The 21782-nt window shown below is 36.8% G+C and overlaps 1 protein-coding gene across 6 annotated transcripts in view; it reads right to left on the bottom strand.

Annotated features, from left to right (window-relative positions):
• The window catches only part of slc4a2a (solute carrier family 4 member 2a), a 28231-nt gene extending 6792 nt beyond the window's left edge, over positions 1 to 21439 (bottom strand). The window contains exons 1-13 of one of the 6 annotated variants that reach the window (XM_026206267.1): positions 21256 to 21439; positions 11152 to 11339; positions 6708 to 6864; positions 5383 to 5633; positions 5165 to 5301; positions 4846 to 5057; positions 3405 to 3544; positions 2987 to 3043; positions 1785 to 1965; positions 1543 to 1678; positions 1231 to 1420; positions 1043 to 1148; positions 772 to 956 (exon numbers count right to left, since the gene is read on the bottom strand). In XM_026206267.1, the coding sequence (XP_026062052.1) occupies positions 772 to 956; positions 1043 to 1148; positions 1231 to 1420; positions 1543 to 1678; positions 1785 to 1965; positions 2987 to 3043; positions 3405 to 3544; positions 4846 to 5057; positions 5165 to 5301; positions 5383 to 5633; positions 6708 to 6864; positions 11152 to 11211 (1812 nt within the window). In that variant the 5' untranslated portion in view covers positions 11212 to 11339; positions 21256 to 21439. Of the gene's footprint in view, positions 1 to 771; positions 957 to 1042; positions 1149 to 1230; positions 1421 to 1542; positions 1679 to 1784; positions 1966 to 2986; positions 3044 to 3404; positions 3545 to 4845; positions 5058 to 5164; positions 5302 to 5382; positions 5634 to 6707; positions 6865 to 11151; positions 11340 to 11960; positions 11984 to 12215; positions 12238 to 15675; positions 15956 to 21255 lie in introns of those variants that run through there. The other 5 variants (XM_026206265.1, XM_026206264.1, XM_026206269.1 and 2 more) reach the window with 5 other exon arrangements.
• Between the last annotated feature and the right edge of the window lie 343 nt (positions 21440 to 21782).

Raw genomic sequence — 21782 nt, 5'->3', positions numbered from 1 at the left:
TCAAAGTCTTGTAGTAAAATTATAATTTCAACAATTTTTAGATATGTATTCACTACCGTTCAAAAGTTTGGGGTTGGTTAGATTTCTTTCCTTATGTTCACCAAGACTGCATTTATTTGATCAGAAATAAAGAATAAACAGCAACAAGTATTTGACCCCGGAGTACAAAACCAGTCATAAGTATGTAGCACTGGTATTTTTGTGGCAATAGCCAACAATACATTGTATGGGTCAAAATTATTGATTTTTTGTTTATGCCAAAAAAAATAATTAGTATATATATTAAGTAAAGATCATGTTCCATGAAGATATTCTGTAAACCTCCTGTAGTATATGAAAACTTTTTTTTTTTTTTATTAGTAATATATATTGCTAAGGACTTCATTTGGACATTGGATTCCAAAATTTCAAATCGCTGTACCTCGGCCAATATTTTCCAATCCTGATAAAATGGACACTTATGAACAGTTTGTCCTGGGTCACATACTGTAATATTACAATTTCTAATAACTGTTTATCTATTTTAAAGAGTTCATATGATGCGATTTCAAGCTTTCCTTCCTCTTTGGAGTGTTACAAGCTGTTTGTGAAAAGAAAAGATCCCTAAAGTTCAAAGACTAAGAGAGATCCAAGAGATATTCTTTATTAAAAAACAAAATTCTCAAAAAACTTAAATTTGACTCATTCCAAATCTTTGTACGGTAGTCTATATACCAAAACATGACAGAATATATATTTATTATGCACTACCTCTTTTTCAATGAGACCTACTTTATCAGACATAAGTGTTGATATGGAGCGGCCGATTTGGTGGTAGTCAATGTTGGCATTGGGAGGGCCGAGCAACACGAACAGGAAGCGCACTGGAATCGGCACTTCAAGAACGGACTCTAACAGAACCGCTTCCTGCAGTCTCACAAAGGCCATGGTGGGCTGGTCCAGGAAATCCACACTACCTGTGAAAATCGAGATCATCTGCATCATGGCTTCAACAGATGTAATGCATCATGTGTTGACTGTTAAATATGGATAGTTAACTAACCCACGAGGACAACGGTTGCTTCTGCATCCTCCGGAATCTTCTCAAGCAGCTTCAGCTCATGTTTAGATTTGGTCTTGTGCAAACCAAAAAACTGGGCTGTGTCTTTCTATGGAAACAGAGAGGGAAAGTTCTAATTGTCTGTTTTACCATTCTTTGCCTCTTAAAAACACACACAGACTTTAATGCACCTCAATCCTATCTGAGTCTACACTAATGCGTGACTCAAAGTTACGTAGTCCTCCGATGAGCGGGTCTGTGGCGGGGGGCTCCGGGGTGGCGATATGGTTACTGCTATGGTAATGAGATATGAGAGAGCCAAGGCTGGTTGCTGAGATGTTCCGTTTAAATAAGCTGTGCTCCTTGCCGTCACTCGGATGACTGACAAACAGAAGGACAACAAAGCATGAAGTTCAGATGCATGATTCAAATGAGTAAGGACTTTTTTTAATAGGCAAGTAACTTTATTGATCTTTTTTGAGATGTGCAGAGGTGAAACTAACATGTGTTTGAGGAGCAGGGCTCGGAGCACATTGGCTCTGTCCTGTGCTCTGATTTGATCTGAGATTATCATCTGCTCCACCACCTGATGAGCAATACCAGGCAGCGTCTTCTGGTCCAGATCCAACAACACTGCACCTGTAAAATTACACCACCAATACATCAGACACAGCAAAAAGCATTTTAAATGAGTAAGAAATCAGAGTCAGTTACACTCAAGTTAGAGTTTGTATTCCTCTCTCACCGTGTGAAATGGTCTTGCGGAGCTCCAGCAGGCTGCGGAATGAGAGTGAAGCTACATGAGGTTTGCCCCAGCGCTCTGTCTCCTCCTCCACATCCTCCTCAAACTTTATCCAACGAGCTGTTTCCTTCCAGTGCATCTCCTGGTTCTTATCCATCAGTAACTCATTCAGCTCAACAAACACCTGCGAGAACACATACATTTATTATTTCTGTGACCTTTCTTCTTCCGTTTATGCTTAAAGAAATGATGAGTTCATTGAGTCAGATAAAGTTCAGTAAACACTCTTTCTTTAAAATATAAAATGCAAAATAAATGAAGAAAAAAAAGAGTTAATGAATCATTGCAGGCAATGCTAAACACATCATTTGAGAAGCAGACAATATTAAAATTAGTCTACATTTCATTGTGGATTATATCTGTTGTTTTTGTTATTTGTTTTTTTCTTTTAGTCAAGAGCAGTCTTGAGCAATCTTTTCAGGCAAGCCATCCAAGAATATCTGCAGATTTCAGCTGTTGGAATAAAATCTAATTTATTGTGTTTTAAGGTGATGTCAGTAGAGCTCTTCAGCTCTTCTTAAAACTAATGTTAAGCATTTAAAGTTCTCTGAGAAATTTCTTATTGGTTTTTAGAAAAGAGATATATGCCATAATATATATAAGTTACACTGCCATTCAAAAAGGTTTTGGGGTTTTTGGAACAAGTTTAAGGACATCAGTTAAAAACAGTTGTGCTGCTTAAGATTTTCTGGATCTTTGATGAATAGAAAGTTTAAAAGAACTGAATTTATTTTAAATAGAAATCTTTTGTAACATTAGAATGTCTTTAACTCTTACTTTTGGTCAATTCAGTGTGCCCTTAAATTCTAAAAGTGTTCAATAATTTTTAAGAAACCTATAATTGCCACTTGATTCAACAAATAAATAAACTCTTATCATTTACCTTAAATGTTAAAGTCTCTTTAAGTAATTAATGTTATGTTATTAATGTTAACAGATCTCATAAATCAAAGAGTGGCTTTCAATACTGACTGAACAGCTCTACACAAGTGCAGTTCTACCAGTTTAGTTATACATGGTTCTGATACTGTGACCCTCCACAAAACCAGTGGCACAGATCTGTTAGCAAACAAGTGGTGAGTAAAAACCACACGCAAGCTTTAGCTGTTTCACAAAGCAATCATACCAGCTCTGTGGCACCCTACCTTCAGCTGTCGGGCACGACGAACCCTGTAGTCCATGTAACAGGGCCATGATCTCCTCTAACAAACAACAGCAGGCTCAGTGAGCCGATTTTGCAGAGATACCCCAGCTTTATACAGCATGCAAACTAAATCTAAATATTTTACTCTATTGTCTCAAGTATAAGAAGATATTAAAGCTAAATTATGCAATTTGCTTGATACTAAAACTTTAGTAGGTTGATTTCCTGAATTCGTTCTTTTTGTTTGTGCATTTGGGAAAAAATCTTTTAAGATTTTAATAATCATATTTGACAATTGTGATACTAAGGTGATGCTGGAGACATGATATGTATGTTTTATTAGCCACACAAAACACCCAGGGCTAGAAAATAGCTCCAAGTGGACAGGGGAAAGATAATCTAGTTAGCTGGCGTCTCACCTCATGTGGGGTTCGATCCAATTTGGTGCGGATACGACTGCTGGGCTCTTTGTGATCCTTGCCGATGTGAACCACCTGACCTTTAGCGCTTTTCTTAACCAGGTGCCGCCGCACACCAGGGACATCCTCAAACCTGTGACCTGCAAGAAAGACAGCAAGACGATGCTGAAATACTAAACCGAGAGTTAAAAAACAACAAACAAATCAGAACAACACTGAATCCATTGTAACACACCAGAGGGTCTGTGAGTATCAGTAACTCAGGTGCTTATCCGACCCTGACGACACTGGCTACATCACACACAACACTCAGCATCCAAACACAGAAACACACAACTGGGGGCTTACTAGACCAGGACTCTGTTTGTCTCAAAGTGATCTATTGTTCGGTCAAAATTATCTGTATTTACAGCACACACACAAACACACAGGCATACAAAACAGACGTCAAAGGCACAGTTGTAGTGGGCAGCTCTGCACCCTTTGAGAATGTCCACATTCCTGAACCACAGCCATAGATGGATAGATGTACAGACTGAAAACATGATTTCTACTCAAAAGAATGAGAACGCAAGGGTAAATAAAGGATTGCTTTATAACCTTAGAAAAAAGATAGCAGGAAAACAAAAAAACATTTCCAGTACTGAAAACATGTTATTGGAATGGATTGATACAATACATATGATATATATGATATATATGTATTTTCAATTATGTGTTTATTTATTTCTCTCCTTCTGAGAAATTATGTATGTCCTGTATTTTCCCTCTGAAAAAAAAAACACATGATTGATGATCTAGTTATTAGTGAGCCCAGTACTCACTAATAACTAATATACAGCTACACTATACCATAGGAGGTACTTATGGGTTTTATGGGTACTTGGAAAATCCTGAATTTGCTCTGTTAAACATTTTAAACAAAATTCATAATTTTAAAACAAAAAAAAATATTAAAAGGCTATCAACTGATTTAAATGATTTATATTATACCTAAATATTAGATAGCACTGTTTAATTGATTGTATGTATATTATATATATATATATATCATTGATTATGTATATATATTTTTTAGAATGTATGTTACATTTTTATTTTACTATAATGATCATCATCATTGTTTCAAAAAATACTTATAGATTCTATTTCTTTTAGATGTCTTTCATCGCTATTTGTAAAAAAAAAAAAAATACTGAAAAGAATGTCTCAGCATATTAAAATGATTTCTGAAGGATCATGTGATATTGAAGACTGAAGTAATGGCTCCTGAAAATTCTGCTTTGTCACCACACTAATAAATTACAAATAAATTAAAGTTATTTGACACTGTAATAGTATTTTACAATATTACTGTTTATATTGTATCAAATTAATGCAACCTTGTCAAAAACATTAAACAAACCTTTCTGTCAAATTTTACACAAACACACAAACTCACTTTTAATGCCATCCAGGTCAACGGTGGCGAGCGTCTGTGCCTCGCTCTCGTCAGTAGGCATGTATTGGTAGTGTTGTAGTGATGTGCCTGTCATGTTGCCCGTCCGGCGGCGCTCCTGCAGATCGTAACTGCGGCCAGAACTCAAACTTGGAAACAAACATGGTGCAGAAACTCGTCTGCCATTGGGCAGATTACGAACCCAGTTTCTGCCCCTGAGGTGGCAACAGAACATAGTGAGTTTGAACACATACATGTATTTTAATCTTTCTATGCGTTTGTACTTATGTGTGTGTATGTGTGTGTGCGCATATACACTTACGCAGATGTTGTAACATTTTCTGGGATGCTGATACTGGTGTGAAGCATTGAATGGGGTATGATTGGCAGCTTTCGTTGTGGTGAGGCTTTACCGTTCTTATTTACAGTGGAGTTGGGATCGTCTTCTGATACAAAAAACTGTGGTACCAGCAAGAGAGGAGTTAGTAAGATCATAACAAGTAGTGTTTGTGTGTGTGTGTGTGTGTGTGACTCTACTACCTGTGCATCCACCTCTGTGTCCGTTTCCGGTGTAGGTGTGGTGGTGACATTGCCCTCTTTATCCTGCTGACTACAGGAATCTTCATCCACCTCTTCATCCTCTTCATCCTCATCTATCGGGGGAGCTGATCCCATAGATGAGCTCCTCCTCCTTCCTGAGTCCTTCCGCTTTCTTCCGGGCTTTTTCCTCCGGCCCTCTGGGAGGTGTTTGGACAGAGGGTGGTGAATGTGTAGAGAGCTGTGACGGTGATCTACAAATGCCAAAAACATCAAAGACTTAGAAGAACATCACTACAGAGCCCCTTAAGGGAAATAGCCATGGTAAAAAAAAAAGATAGGACGAAATCATATTATAACACATATTTCAATGTGTTTGTGAAGTTCACCGGAGAAACTCTGCATTCTCTAACAAAACATTTCAGATAGAAATATTATGAGGTGGGAGGAATGTAAATATGGAATAGCTGTAATGACAACTCTTGGAGTGATTTGCATGGGAATGTGCATGACAATGTTAATGTGTCTTGGCGGAATAGATCTGCTACGCTGCTACTGCTGAGGCAGAGCAAGCACCAAGAATTGCTACTGCAAATATACCAACAAAATGCTGCTGTGAGCATGTAAGAAATACTGCTGCCGCACATATAACATACATTAATAACCCCCACAGCATACATGATCACCCTATAGTAGATCTACACAGGGGGACCTGGGGAAGGTGGAGGGTTTCTGAAGTGTGATGCAAACTGCTACCACAAACATTAGCTTAGTATTTGAATGTTGAGCAGTGAGCTCACTGGCTACCGATGCTGGAGAGAACCAATCAGCTGTGACATGTGATGATGATGTCATTATATCATACTGAGTTGTATCTATCGGACTTCGCAATCTAGTCTTTCATGCCAGAACTTTGTATTTCAGTGCTCTGTATTGCAAACAAACACAAAGTTTCTCAGGAGAACAAAATTATTTTGCAGAAAAATGCAAATGCACTGAAATATAATTGAATTTGCCCATAAGGGCTTCGTAGCCTCACTAACTATACATTGAGCCATTTATGATTCATTGAGCATTTACTGATAAAAATTGTGCAGACCATGTAAAAAGGCATTCATATTTGGAAGGAAATGAGGAATAGTAATGCTGTTTTCTTAATTTTAATATAATTTTGAGATTTTTTGTTGTTGTTGAAAAAACACCATAAAACACTATAAATATAAACAAAACAGTCCAAATAATATGCATTCTCATTCAATTTAGTAATTTGTAATATGAAATATGTTTTTAAGGCTATAAACCAACTGCATCAGTAGTAAAGCCCTCACACTCAAAGTCCTCCTCATTAAAGATGCGGTGTTGTTCAATGGGCAAGCGCTGGGGGGGTGTGAGGATCTGCTGGAAGCGCTGTACTCCCAGGGTCTTGTTCAAGTCCCCTTCATCATCATCATCACATCGCTGGGCCGGAGAATGCACTGCAACAGGCTACATGTAACCAGACAGAGAAAACATTCATTTCTTTTCAAATAGCCCATGTAGACATCAAAGCAGACGTTATGCAAGAAAGAGTCATTCAGCCATGCATTCTCAGATTCTTATTTGAACATCATAGACGAGGCAAATTAATTTATATAGCACAGTTTATACACTATGCTAATTCTTAACATAAAAAGGATAGCTAAATGATCATAACAGATGCATAAGAAAAATAATAAAAAGTGATTCACATTTATTTAAAATGAATTAAACGCAAATAAGGAGAAAAGAATATATAAATAAGATGATTTTTTAAATATATATATATATATAAAAAATTAATTTATTTTTATATTTTACAGTTTGCATTCACCCAATCAGCGCTGTCATGCCATTTTCCTGCATCAGCTGATTAACCAATCACTTGGCATTTAAAATAAAACTTGGATGCAGAATTGAGTGCTTATGTTCCTCATAGCAGATTTCAAATCACAAACTTCCAGGAGTCAGCTCTCAATTAAATGACCTCCTTCATAGTAAATGAATGGCATATCTGTATATATTTATAGATGGTATCACTCTCTCTGTGCTCATTTTCTCATTCCGTCTCTTCTCCTCCGCTGTCTGTGGTATGCTATCCTGAGGATAAACTGAGGCTTGTGGCCATGTGCTTCATTTAATTCTGTGTTTTGACAGAGGGGCCCGGCTCCGGGTAAAACTAACATGCCTACAGATACCAACCTCTGGCACGCAGATGCTCAATCAAGACGCAGCATCCTGAAGCTCATCCCACCAGAGCCACCGAGAGTGAGTCAGCACTCCTACATCCACTCACAGAGTCGCTCCAGTAGATCACGACTAAAGTCAGCCAGTGATGCTGAATGTGTCAAGAAGCCTTGTGAAGCTGCTGGAGCATGGATGTCTCGCTGCTTAGGCTTGTTAAGAAGCCTAGTATGATACACACTTACCAAACTGCCAATGAGGTGGACCAAAAAACATAATGTGCAGTAGTGACCAGCTGCTTTTGTCAACCGTTGAGACAATCAAAACACTGAATGGTCTCCTGACTGCAGTGTATAGCCAGAGCAGCCCTCAAGAAAAGGAAGCAGAGGTTGAGATATCAATTATAGAGCCGATTCTTAGGAGCAGGATCTTATCAGACACTTCTCTACACCCCCAGCCTCTGACATCATCACCCATATCTATAGTCACATCCTGATCCCTTACACGCATAGTCATCTTACTATTTACAGAACTTTCACTTCTTAACAACATAATGTAGGCATAACTTATAGTCCGAGAACAGTCTGAGAACAGTAAACCTTCATATTCACAAGTGACCGGACTATGATAAAATTGTCATATACGTGTATTGAGAATTTATGTCATGATGTTTTAAGTGGATTTTTTTATGCAACTTTAAAAAAATTAACATAATTATTTAGCATGATCATTGATGGAAAAATGCTTGTGTATAATACTGTGTAAAAAAAATAATCCATCCACATAAGTCAAAATTTGATCCATCCAATAAAATTTCACATTCTACAGGTCACTTGTACAAAACTTTAGAACATTCAAAAAGTTAAAATATCAAGGCTGCTACATGCAGTACTACGAAATATCAAGTCGGGATAGTTTAAACTATTTCACCAGACTTAGTACACACAGAATGTGTCTTTGCATTTAGCTCCTGTGCTTTTCTATTGTTTTTATATCTAAAAAAAGAGCTAGATAGACGTGATTGAACATCGTGTTCGCGTCTTTACGAGTGTCTCGCACATTTTTTCGTTCCTGTGCCCTGCATCTTGCATTTTTAAGACAAAACTGTGCTTAGTGTCCCCTTATTCAGTACAATCCAGTACAGTACGTTCTAACCAGCTGTAATGCAAGCAACAAGTAATAAAATGTATCTGTCATGTTAAAAGCCATCACTGCTACAAGTGACACTACTTGTGGAGCAAGAACAAAATTATCGATGCTCAAGGGCACCTATTATGCAAAATCCACTTTTACATGGTGTTTTATATGCTGCTCATTTGCATTTAAAGCGAATAAGCGATACACTCCAAAACAGCTCTTTTTTAGACCCCCCCCAAAAAAAAAAGACATTTTCCAGCTGTTATAATAAATTATATTTTGGGTACATTGGGCAGAGACACCCAAGACTATTATTACATTTTGTAAAAAGGGGCATAATAGGTGCCTTTTAAACTGATCAAATGTGGATGCATTTATAATCATATATTATATGATAAAATCCTTTAATTTAGTATGGGTAACACTTTAGTATAGGGACCAAATACCTGCTTATTAGCATGCCATGATTTTTTAGTGTCGCATCACACATTTTATGACAGACAACTGCTCGCTGCAGCAACCTAGTTAGGATATTGTAGACATAATTCTTATCCCATCAAGGGCACCAAGTCAGGACTGTTATTGGTGCCCCCAGGTGCATGAGGCCCCTGTAAAACACACACACACACACACACACACACACACACACACTCACTCACTCACTCACTCACATTCCACCTCCTCAAATCCATCTGTCTCTGATTTGCCTCCATTATATACACCTGGCTTGAATATTTCTGCCATAACTCAAAGCTTAGTGTTCCTGAATACCGAATCGTCTGCACAGGGATTAAAGTTTTTTTTTTTTCTCCAAAGGATGAAATGTGATGCTCCTGCCACCTCATCTTCCTCCCTCCATCCACACAGTGAGCGACTCATATTAACTTACACTTTCCCACAGAAGTGCCATTGCCTCTGTGAGATCTGAGAATGATTTTAATATGGGAACAATGCTGAATGAGCAGAGCCAGAGATCTTGCTGAATTACACAATCGTTTTACCAGACAGAAAATTACTTCACAGTGAACCCATTGATGACTTTATTTACATAGCTCCCCCCAGAACTTCTGCATAATCTCATAATCAAAACAATCATTGACTTCCAAAGTAGGGGAAGAAATATTATGGTCAATGGGGACCAACCACTGTTTGATTACCAGCAATCTTCAACATTTTTGGTTGACCTATTCCTTTGAAAAAAAAACAATGGGGTAAAAGAGTTGATGTTTAGCTATTTTTAGTGAAAAACAAGACAATGTGTGACTGTAGTAACTATAACCACTGTCTGGCACCATTATAGATGCTAAACAATCATCTACTGTTCAAATGATTACTTGAGGATCTATTATGTAACAATATTATTCACATTGCAGGATCATTAATAAGAGCTTTTATCAGTTCAATCTTTGTTGGCAGGAGGCTTGTTTTCTTGATTGTTCTCACTAAGAGCCCCTGTTCCCATCATGAGTGTAAGAAGCAAGTCTATCAAGCCATGCATGGCTCTTTGAGGAACCGAAAAGCACCCAGATGAAGGCTAATTGAAACACTACAGTTTTCCAGGGACATATTTAAAAACCAGACACAATCTGCACAGCACGTCTTCATCACTGCTGTATAATGGCACAACATGTTCTTTAGAAGTAAACTGATTTCTGGGTATGGTACATTAGGTGGCTCTGTCCTCATGGTTACACAAATTGTTTTTAAATCTTATTCTGGTGGATAAGCCCTCTAGAGTATTAATGGCAATTGAGAGCAGAGCACAGCTAGAATCTCACCAAATCAGCAGAGCAGGCACTGCTGATGTTCCTAAACACATGTACCACACAAACACACGCAACAATCACCCACTGCTGAAAATAAACCAAACCTTTTCCCCTAACCTTAGACAACACTTTGGCAGCTATTTATGCCACTAGTTCCTCTGTGTGCCAAAGAAGACATCGGAAAGATAGTTTTCTGCAATTAACTCTCCTGATATATTTTCAGCGGATGCGTGAAAGTGTACTACCAAATATTCAACTACAAAACATCTTTACATTGAGTTGTATTGACATAAAACCGACCAGTGTAGTTTGATTCACAAACAAATGACTCTTATGAACCGATTCTTTTTAAATAAACACAGTGCAACCACAGTAGCCCAATTCTCAAACAGAATGACTCATATGTTCTGGTTCTTTAATTAATTACTAAAAAAAGGCAATTAAACAGTCTGAATGCGTTAACACTTTCCTGTTAATTTGCAACAGGTATATTGTGTTAAAAAAATCAAACAGGTCACTGTCTCGTTCACTTTACTAATATTTTGTGTTTAATAGAAAAGCAGTAGATGAATACTGATGAAACTAAGCTTAAATGTACTGTATTGGCAAAACATATTCCAGCTTAATCATCTTCATAGCCTAAAAAATTAAAAAGTTAAATATTACTTACCAAATGCTGAGTCAAGCTTGCGGCTGAAGTGACGTCACTGGCATCCTGAGGGTCACTCATTGCTTATTGTCAGGTTTGTGCGTGGTGCTGTAAAGTGCGCTGGTTTTAGCCCTTTTCTCTTTCACTCAGACTCAATTGGGAACTTTCGGGCAGCATAACCTGAGGTGACACATGGAAAAAGAAAACATCTGCTTGGTTTAAAGATCTCCAACAGATCAATTTACAATATTTGAGAGACAACCTTCATTTTTCCTCACTTAGCTTCTGTGTTTTTGTAGTTTATTGAGAAATGCAGCACTAAGCAAGCTCTCGACTTTAAAGAGACTTTAATGACCATTAAAGCCTTTCCATTAATGGCTTTAAAGCCCCAGAGTAAAGATCCATATAGTTAAATAGTAACATAAATGATACATTCTGTGAATAGCATTAAATACATATTGCTGGAAGTCTTTCAAAGACCCAATAGATGGAATAATTTTTCTTCCATGTCATTTCACTTGATTATTATGAGAGAAAATGACAAAATAACTTGTACTCATAAAGTTGATTGCAACATCACATATATGCACATTTCCAAGTTTAAAAATAAATTCTAAAGAGTAAAATATAAATCACATTTCCCTAAGAGGCTTTTTTCACGTCCTTGTAAAACCAAGGAGAATGGATCACTCTGAGCATCAGTCAACAACAAGGTCAAAGCTCATATACAATATCACAGTAACAGCATCTCATATGAACTGGGCATGGCACAGGAAAATTCTGTAACATTTCTCAATAGAAAATGCCAAAATTAGAAGCCACATCCTTACTCAGATCGATAGAGATGTAGGTGTCATGTCAGTACGTGAAAGGTCAAGGTATTCATTTCTTCCTATAGGCAACCAGTAAACAGTTTTTAAAGGAAAAAAACATCAGTTGTTTATAATATTATACTTACAAAGGACAAGTTAACAATGAGGAATCGCAAAACTATATGGCAATGAAACAAAGGAAAAAGGAAAAGAGCACGACATGAGAATATAACCATCTTTTTAAAAAAGAGAGAGAGAGAGAATAATTCATACCTGTGAAAGCCCAAATATGAGAATACTAAAACCGTTGCCATTTCAGCCAAAGTGTGCCTACTCACTCAGCTTATCTATTTCCCCTGACTCTTTCTTGTAGTTTCCTGTAGCACACTCCATTCAAAGGTTAAGTAATGTGTGTGACGTTGGTGAAACATGCACTTGCCTAAACAGAGAACACTCTTTTTCAAGGCTGAGTAGTTATAATGGCTGGAGTTCATGTGCAGTTTCCTTTCTTATTAGGACTTAAAATGTCTTAAAAACTTTAACAAGAAGTTGTTTTACAAATTTATGTTAAACTGTGATACTGTGTTATGCTAAACTGTGATGTTTTTAGAGCTATGAGTTGATGATATGACCCAGATTGGTGAAGGTGCTCTATTTTCTAACTTACACTTAATATACTTTTACTGTGAAGACTTTTGATGTACCTTTTGTAACAAGGTCTTTTGCTTTGATCCAGGGGTATTCAATCCTGGTCCTGGAAAACCAATGTCCTGCAGTGTTTAGCTCCAACTTGTCCCAAGTTCTGAAGATTCTAGTAATCCTGAAGACCTTGATTACTTGGGTTCAGGTTCATTTAACTGGGGTTGGAGCTGAACTGATTTAATGGCAGCAGCACTATCTCCACAGATTTGATGATCATGTTGTTCAGCATTATTTGAGAAGGATAAAGCATTATTTGAGAAGTAAAGCTGAACTTTTATACAAAGGGGTTCACATGGCCAGTGTCATATATTTGTAACATTTTTTATTCTAAATTCAAAATTAGAAAATAGTGCTTTATTTGGAGATTTAAAGGTTTCCTCATAATATATTTTATTTCAACCTATGTTTTCAGTTTTACAGGTGCATCTAAACATGTTTTTGTAATTTATTTTAAAAAGTGAAACTTGCATATATTCTAGATTCATTACTTGTAAAGTAAAACATTTCAAAAGTTTTTTTGTTTTAATTTTGAGAGCTTACAGCTCATGGAAGTCAAAAATTCATAATTTCAAAATATTAGAGTATTTCCTAAGATCAATCAAGAAAAAGGATTTGGAAAACAGAAAAGCTTTTTTTAAGTAGGTTAATTTCTACACTCAATACTCGGTCAGGGCTCCTTTGTCACAAATTCCAGCAACAGTGAAGTGTGGCATGGAAGCGATCAGCCTTTGCTGAGGCACTACTGAGCCTTCAGCTCGTCTGTATTGTTGGATCGACTGTTTCTCATCTTTTTCTTGAAAATATCCCATACATTTTATATGGGGTTCAGGTCATGTGAGTTGGCTGGTGAATCAAGCACAGTAATATCATGGTCAGCAAACCTTTTGGAAGTGTTTTTGTCACTGTGGTAAGGTGCTAAGTCCTGCTGGAAAAGGAAACCAGCATCTCCATAAAGCTTTTCAGCAGATGTGCAAAGTGCTCCAAAATCCTTCTGATAGATGGCTAAATTTGATAAAACACAATGAACCAACATCAGGAAACGTCATGGTTTGAAAACTTAACAGTGGACTTCAAGCACCTTGGATCCTGTACCTCTCCGGTCTTCCTCCAATTCCAGACCTTGATTTACAAAATGTACTTTTATCTAAAAAGAGGACTTTGGCCCCCTGAGCAACAGTCCAGTTCTTTTTCTCCTTAGGTAAGATGCTTTTAATGTTGTTTCTGTTTCAGAAGTGGCTTGGTAGCACTTTCCTGAAGACATCTAAGCATGGAAACTCTTGATGCACTCCAGCTTCAGTCCAGTCCTTGTGAAGGTCTCCCAAGTGTTTGAATCGGCTTTGCTTGACAGTATTCTTAAGCTTGTAGTCATCCCTGTTGCTTTTGCACCTTTTTCAACCCAATTTCTTCCTTCCAGTCAATTGTGCATTTAATATGCTTTGATACAGCACTCTTTGTGAAGGGTGTCAATGATGGTCTTCTGGACCATTGCCAAGTCAGCAGTCTTCCCCATTATTGTGGTTTTAAAGAACAAGAGATACCCAGAATTTATACTCTAGGGATGGTCATTTAATGAATCACAAATGTAAATATTCAAATTTGTTGAGATACCGGATTTTTGAAATGTTTTAATTTACACTTTTACAAAGTTTCACTTTATAAAATCATTTACAATTTTTTTAACTTTTTCACGATATTATATTTTTTTGAGATGTACCTGTATGTTTGTCAAACTTTATTTTTATTCCAGATTTTTAGTGCATCCTCAGACGTTTGGGTCTTACTGTGTGTCTGCACACTAAAGGTGACTGAGGACAGTGATTCAGCAGAGATGTTCCCCAGAGACTGTGAGCATCCACACTGTGAGCCTTACGCTTATGCTGCTGCCATGTGAACACTAAATTCAGAACCGTGTGATATAAATAATAGTTTCTAACAAAAAACATGCAATATTGCAGTTTCTTTACAGCATGCAATCACAGCACATTGGAGGTTGCAATGTTATCTGTGCTATTTGCCTGTGTGGTGACAGTAGATGGTCAGAAATAGAAAGAAAAAAAAAGTCATGAGCCATGTAGATAAACATGCAACCCAACATTGCACTGCTTTGCATTTAGTGCTAAATGTATATAAATGTACATTTTATGCATATGCACCTGGTAAAGTGACTTGCAATGCATTAAATTTACTAGAACTATATATTTTAGCAGTCCATTCATTCCCTAGGAATCAAACCAACAATCGTGACAGTTCCTAGCACCACACTCTCATGTTTGAACTAAAGTAACTCTAAACAGAACAAGTTCGTTGGAAAATGAGTAAAACATTCAGTATTCTAGTCCATTAGAAGAATCACTGAGTCATCGACTGCTCTTAATCTTGGCCAAAGTCATTGTTACCTTGATACCAAGTGTAACTCTAGACCCCTCATCATCACTGGGCTGGATATACAAAGGATGAACGAGAGAAAGAACCACATTCCTGACAATCACAGTCCAATGACAACAAAGAATGACCAAAAACATGATTACATTTCGTTCAAGCATATTTCTATGTGTATAATTCCTCTCTGCCTGATAGTGTGTATAACATTTAAGAATTCCAACAGGAAACATTTTGTAAGACAGGAAGGGCTGGAGTTACATTTTCATCAAAATACAACTCCTAACACTATATGCCTGTTTTTCTACCACAATCATATGAACATACCCTTCCAATATAACTAGCACCAGAAAACCAAAGATATCAAACCTAAAACTTACTTTATTTCTCTGGAACCTATATTTCAAAGAACATTGTTTTTTGTTCATACAATAAAAGGTCACCAAAATGGTTCAGTTAGCATAATTCCTTTAAAAATTATCTTTTGTGTTCCACACAAGAAATTCAGCCATACAAGTTTGGAATTACATGAGGGTGAGTAAACGATGACAAGATTTCCAATTTTGGGTGAACTGTCCCTTTAACTAGACCTTGTTACAGAGAAGAAAAGCATGTTTGCTTCAAACAGAGAAACACGGAGAGAGAGACTTACCTCAAAATCGTCACTGCAGGGAGGCTACAGCTACAGCAGTCATTGTTGTGTGATGGCAAAGAACCACTGAAGCCAAACAGCCACCGAAAGGCAGAAAAAGAAAGAGTCACAGAGGAGGAGGAGGAGGAACAGGAGGTGAAAATAAGCAGTGATTGGAGAACAGAACAGCTGTTCTGGAAGTTGAAGCACACTACCCTTTTACCCTAACCTCTCTCTGTCTCAGTCTCTCTCTCTCTCTCTCTCTGTCTCTATCTGTCAGACACACATGCTTTTCACTTCCAACCTTGAGGCACCCACTGATAGCTGTCCCTTCCCCCTCGATTAAGTTTCCTCCTTTAGCCCTCTGACAAACATGTGACCAAAGGGACATGACTCAACAATACGGCTCTGTGGCATTAACTCCAGGAATCATTTGAAAAGACTGAAATACACACATCCTTGGGCTCCGTTTGGGACCTATGGACATACTTCATATGTGTCCATGTATACTTTTATTAAAGATTATACAAAAGCGACAGCTTTGACTTGTACCGTATTTTCTGGACTATAAGTCGCACTTTTTTTCATAGTTTGGCTGGTGCTGCGACTTATAGTCAGGTGCGACTTATTTACCAAAATTAATTTGACATGAACCGAGAGAAATGAACCAAGAGAAAACATTACCGTCTTCAGCCGCGAGAGGGCCATCTATGCTCCTCACTGCTCCTGTAGTCTACACTGAAAAGATAGAGCGCCCTCTCGTGGCTGTAGACGGTAATGTTTTCTCTTGGTTCTTGGTTCTAAATAAATGCGACTTTCTAGTCCGGTGCGACTTATATGTTTTTTCCTTCATCATGACGTATTTTTGGAATGATACGACTTATACTCAGGTGCAACTTATAGTCCAAAAAATACGGTATATGTGTGAATGAACTCTGAATTAATCAATGAATGGTCTGGCATCAGTACACTCTTAAGAAAAATGGTTATAGACAGTACCAGAAAAGGGTTATTTGGCTTGTAACAATAGCAGAACCCTTTTTAGAGCTAAATAGAACATTTTTTTATAGGGTTCCATAAAGAACCATGCTTATAGGACCTTAATGGGGTTATAAATAACATTTTTAATGATAATGCTTTGAGATAATGCTTGAGAATGCTGTTTTTAATGATGTGAATTTGCTGCAAAAATGACACTAGCCTAACAACAGCTATTAGACGAATACATTTAATAAATGAAAACTGACATTGAACATAACTACTTAAAGAAGTAAAACAAAGTAGAAACTGATGAAAATAGTGAAATGAAGTTTTAGTGAATTGCCTGTAAGTCCATCATTATGTGTAGTTTGGTGTGATGAGTGGATGTTTCTCTCTACAGATGATGAGGTTGTAGGATGTGACAGCATCTCAAATGCACAATTGAGTTCCGAGTTACAATGCGCCTCCTCTTGTTTTTGTAAAAACAAAACAAAAAAGGATCATAAATTAAATATTTTTGTTACTTAGTGGTGAATAGGAAAGAAATATCCTTAACTGAACAGGGCTGATCACACTTACACGTTCTCTTAAACTTAAAAGACAAAAAGACATGATTTGTTACAATTTGAAAGTAAAAAATATATAGACATTTTAAGAAAGAAATGATTTACTTGTTGAGGGTCTGGTGACAGTCTATGTAGTTGGATAATGTTAGCTGAATTCTAGAAAAATCAGTAGGCCTAATAAACTTTTCTTTTTAGAGTTTAGCCTCTGTTAGTAATAAATAAATAATAATAAAAAAAAATGCTAATCATATAGGTTATAAATTCAATGTCTTTGTTACTTACTTAGTGGAGAACAGGACTAGCCTTTCCTCAGCCAGAGCTGCTCACATTACATGTGATCAAAAACGAAGATAAAAGAACATGTTTTATTGAAAACAAGATATCATTATTTAAATTTACATTTGTATTTAAATTTAAGAATGAAATCATTTACCTGTTGCGAGTGTGTTGACAGTCTGTGTAACGTTTTTAGATCACTGAACTCCACTAAGTAATGCATTGCTTGTTACAGATTTGAAAAACAAAAGGGCGGGAATAAAGAACCTTAAACTCTCACACAAAGATCCATTTCAGTGTTAAAAGGGTTTTTCAGTATGCTATGGTTCTAAATAGAACTGGTTCTACATGTAAAGAACCTTTAAAGAACCATATTCTTTTAGAGTGAATGACAAACTCATTTGAGGCTAAATGTTGACTACCACAAAATTTACTGTGAATTTATTTTGACAGAAAACTTGTATTTAAGAAAAAAACTCGGAAGTGAATTCGACAATATTTAAATGTTAAAATACTGTTTCAATAGTTATGCCACATTAACATGGATTTAGGATGAAAACAATCGCGTACTAACTGCATTGTATTGGGCGAAATATACACAAGTTTTAACACAAGAATTAATGTACGTTAATTCATAAAATTACAGACTTCAAATTTCTAGTTTTAAATCCTCCATAAACTGTGAGTGGCTCATAGTAAAGGCCCGTTCAAACCAAAGATGACAACTATAAAGATAACGATACATTTCAAAATATAATTCGCAATATTTAAGAATAGCAGAGTACACACCACAGCTTTAACGATAAAGGCACAGAAAAACAATATAACTGGAATCACTTACAGAATATTTTTTCCAGTTGACAAACAAGAAAAACATTGACACCCAAACAGAATCAATCCTGCTATAATGAGCTCAAGAATTTAAAGCGGCAGACCAACATGTGCTTAGAAAATAAAAAGATGATACCATCCACTGGTGAGGATGCTAATATCTTTATCTTTACAGTTATCATTCTTGGTGTGGATGGGTTTTGACAATGGATTTTTTGTTCTTTTTTTTTTTTTTTAAATGAGGGACAAGTCTAAATTATTTATTTGTTTGTGATCGTCAACATTATGCCACAAATCCTGTTAATTGATCATTACTTTTTCTATTGTATTGAGCCCGAAATATTACTTTATTAATTTATAATTATACAAATTGACAGTTCAATTGTGCAACAATAAAACAGAGAGGCTCAATAGTCTTACTAGCCAAAAAATGTTTTCAAGGAAGTAAATTTGCATGCTTGCTCTATCAGTGGAGATACGCTTTATCCTGCTTGTGACCTCAGAGGCCACTGGACGTTTTATGTCTCAGTGACAAACTACACCACAACAGTTTGTGTTTAACTGATTATATGTCCAGCGTTGTTCTTGGAAATTTGCCTCATATCTTTTTTGTTTCCCGAGGTTATAGTCTTAATTGCAAAATGACGTCTTCATAATGCATTTAAAAGAGAAATATAATCCTTGTCCCGAACATTATGATATAATGGATCACTACGATCCTGCGATGACGTGAATTCACGGCTGAATTGTTGCACACCATGCAATCCAGCCACCAGCAATGAAACAGTACTGTTTTAATTCCACGTTACAAGGTCGCTATTATAACCGTAAATTATAACTGAACACTGTCATTTCCTGTTTGACCTATGCAGATTTTCTTTTTATAAATACACCCTGATGATTTCAGCAATCACGCCTCGTTACATGGCAGTCAAGGGTTTGGCCGCAAGCTGATTCTGTGTCTGTTTTCTGATTATGGTACTTGTGGAAGACATGGCCCAGAAAAAAACTTTGATAAATCAAAGCAATATACTTGAAAATACAGAAAATGCTTGAAAATATGTGCAAGTGTTATTATGTGGATTAGACTAATCTGTAGAAAAGGTCTAATGTTTATATCCAATTGCATTGTAAAATCATTAATGAAATATTTCACAATGGGTGGTCGAATAAAAACTGAACCTGTAAATGGGAAATATGACATTAGGGTACAAGCAACAGGTGGGTTAACTATGGATAATTATTGCTTTGGGGATAACCATAACCCTGCCAAAACATTTTTTCAGCTCCAGCAGCTGTGGTATGAGCAGTCGGAGGGAGGGGCGCAGGGAGATGGGTTATTTTTACAGCGACAAATATTTGTTGTTAAGGTCTTCGTTTACAAATGGAGATGTCTCGAAAACAAGCCTGCTGATTCTCCATCTAGCCACCGTCCACAACGGCAAAATGTATTTCTGTATGTTCAGATAAACACTGCTCTGCAAAGTCATTTTAACCTGAAAAAAAACCAATCGTCTGGAAACACAAAGCCATTCATAATGTCTATTTAGTAAGCCAAACTAATAATAAACCAAGAGAAACAATGTGTAAAATGAACAGTGCGGTGTTCATTGATCATGTTTACACACTCATCATTTTCCAATTAAGATCCATATTCTATTTGAGACTTGCTCCACATTTATGTAATTGCATATTTGGAAAAACTAAGAACCTTTTGTTGATAATGTATTGACAATGTGCCTCATCTATTGCAACATTAAACAGTTCAATTAAACCTTCAGATTTAAACATAGCTTGGTCCTATGGTAGGCTACTGTTCAGTCTCATATAGTGATTCTTATACTACTTTTTAAAAAAAAAAATTATAAACAAATAAAATAAAAAAGAACAAGAAAAGAAAACACAATGGAAATGATAGTTCTGCCAACATATCTCAGGCTACAACAGAAAAGATAATGTACAATTGAACTTTGGTAGTTTCCAATTAACCACGACTGTCGTTTAATAAATAAATAAATACGTTTTAAATTAAAACCAACTGACAGAAACAATGCTTAAAATGCTTTAAGGATATCTCATTCCAATTTAACTAGGGTTTAGAATAACAAAAACCCTTGTTACCATGGTATTGTGGCTAAACTGGTGACCATTGAGCTTTGAGAGACGAGCTGCACTCCTTTTACTACAATCTATCACACAGATCCCTGTTGTTCGTTCTCGCACTGATTACTTATTTGTCTAGTACAGTTTAACTAACGTCAGTGACTCATTTACCGTCAAATGCATTTGCAGAATGCGTTCAAATCACACGCCGACTCAACGCACGTGCCTGTCGAGCAAACCAACTCGCTTCATGTCATCGTGTCCCAGACGCTCAGGAAAACGTGGACATGCGGCATGCATGTGTTTGTATCCATGAAACCCCATCTACACTGCAAGCGACACGACAAAACTACGAAACGAGACATTATTGCCAATGAAAAAGAGAGAAAGAAATCAACACTGCATCATTTACAATTGACATCCCGCGCTTGCCGCTCACGCAGCTCGTTAACAGCTTCGCTCCCGCCAGCACTCAGTTAACTGGGTGTGTAAAAAAAAAAAAGAAAGAAAAGAAAAGAAAAAACATCTACCGTGCGAAAAAAAAAACCCTTTAATGTTCAATAAGCTCCATACAGCATAAAATAGAATAGGCTTTACCCATAAAATACAGCATAAGCTGCTCCCTCCGTCAACCTCAGTCATTGATGAATTCACAAGTTAATGAAACGACTGGTTAAAACAGATCTGAAAGAGCATCAACCACCCTAGAATAATACATTAATAAAAAGATTTAAAAAATATTTAGCTATGAAATGATGATACTCGCAGTAGAAGGGAATTTCAGTAAATCACTATTCCAGTAATGCACAGCAAGTCCCATCAGACATGGAAAAAAACCCCTCACCTGTCATGCAAGAGGTGTCCAGATTTCCAAATGCTGAATGTTTTGTGTTAACACAAAGATGATGGAGTCACTCTGTCAAGTATTAGGAGTGAAACCAGTCAGATGGAGATGGAGGTCTCGTCTGGAAACCTTGCATGCCCTCACATGAAGAATCAGTCAACTTTTTGTAAAGGGCACTCAAGACCCACTTTATATACAAGAAGTGGTGCATGGTGTGTGCGTGTGATTAATTGGTCAGCTTTTACATCCCTGGGGAAAGTGCAAAACCTAGGCTAGCAGTCACATTACAAATGCACAGCACAAATATTAACCTACAAACGATGTGTTCATCACAGTGTTTATAGTCTTGACATTTGTTTTTTATGTAGATGTAAAATGAGTTTATGATATTATTCTAGTGGATCTTGAAGGGAGAATTCACATTAAAATTAACTGACATTTCAGGCTTATATGACTCCACAGATTTGACATGAAGGTATACATTTTGGGTGAACCATCCCTTTAATGTTAATATTTGAGAAAACAAT

Source organism: Carassius auratus, chromosome 27 (assembly GCF_003368295.1).
Source record: "Carassius auratus strain Wakin chromosome 27, ASM336829v1, whole genome shotgun sequence".
Classification (NCBI taxonomy): domain Eukaryota; kingdom Metazoa; phylum Chordata; class Actinopteri; order Cypriniformes; family Cyprinidae; genus Carassius; species Carassius auratus.
Note: the sequence above shows the minus strand (reverse complement) of the source record. Positions and strands in the feature narration are given on the sequence as shown.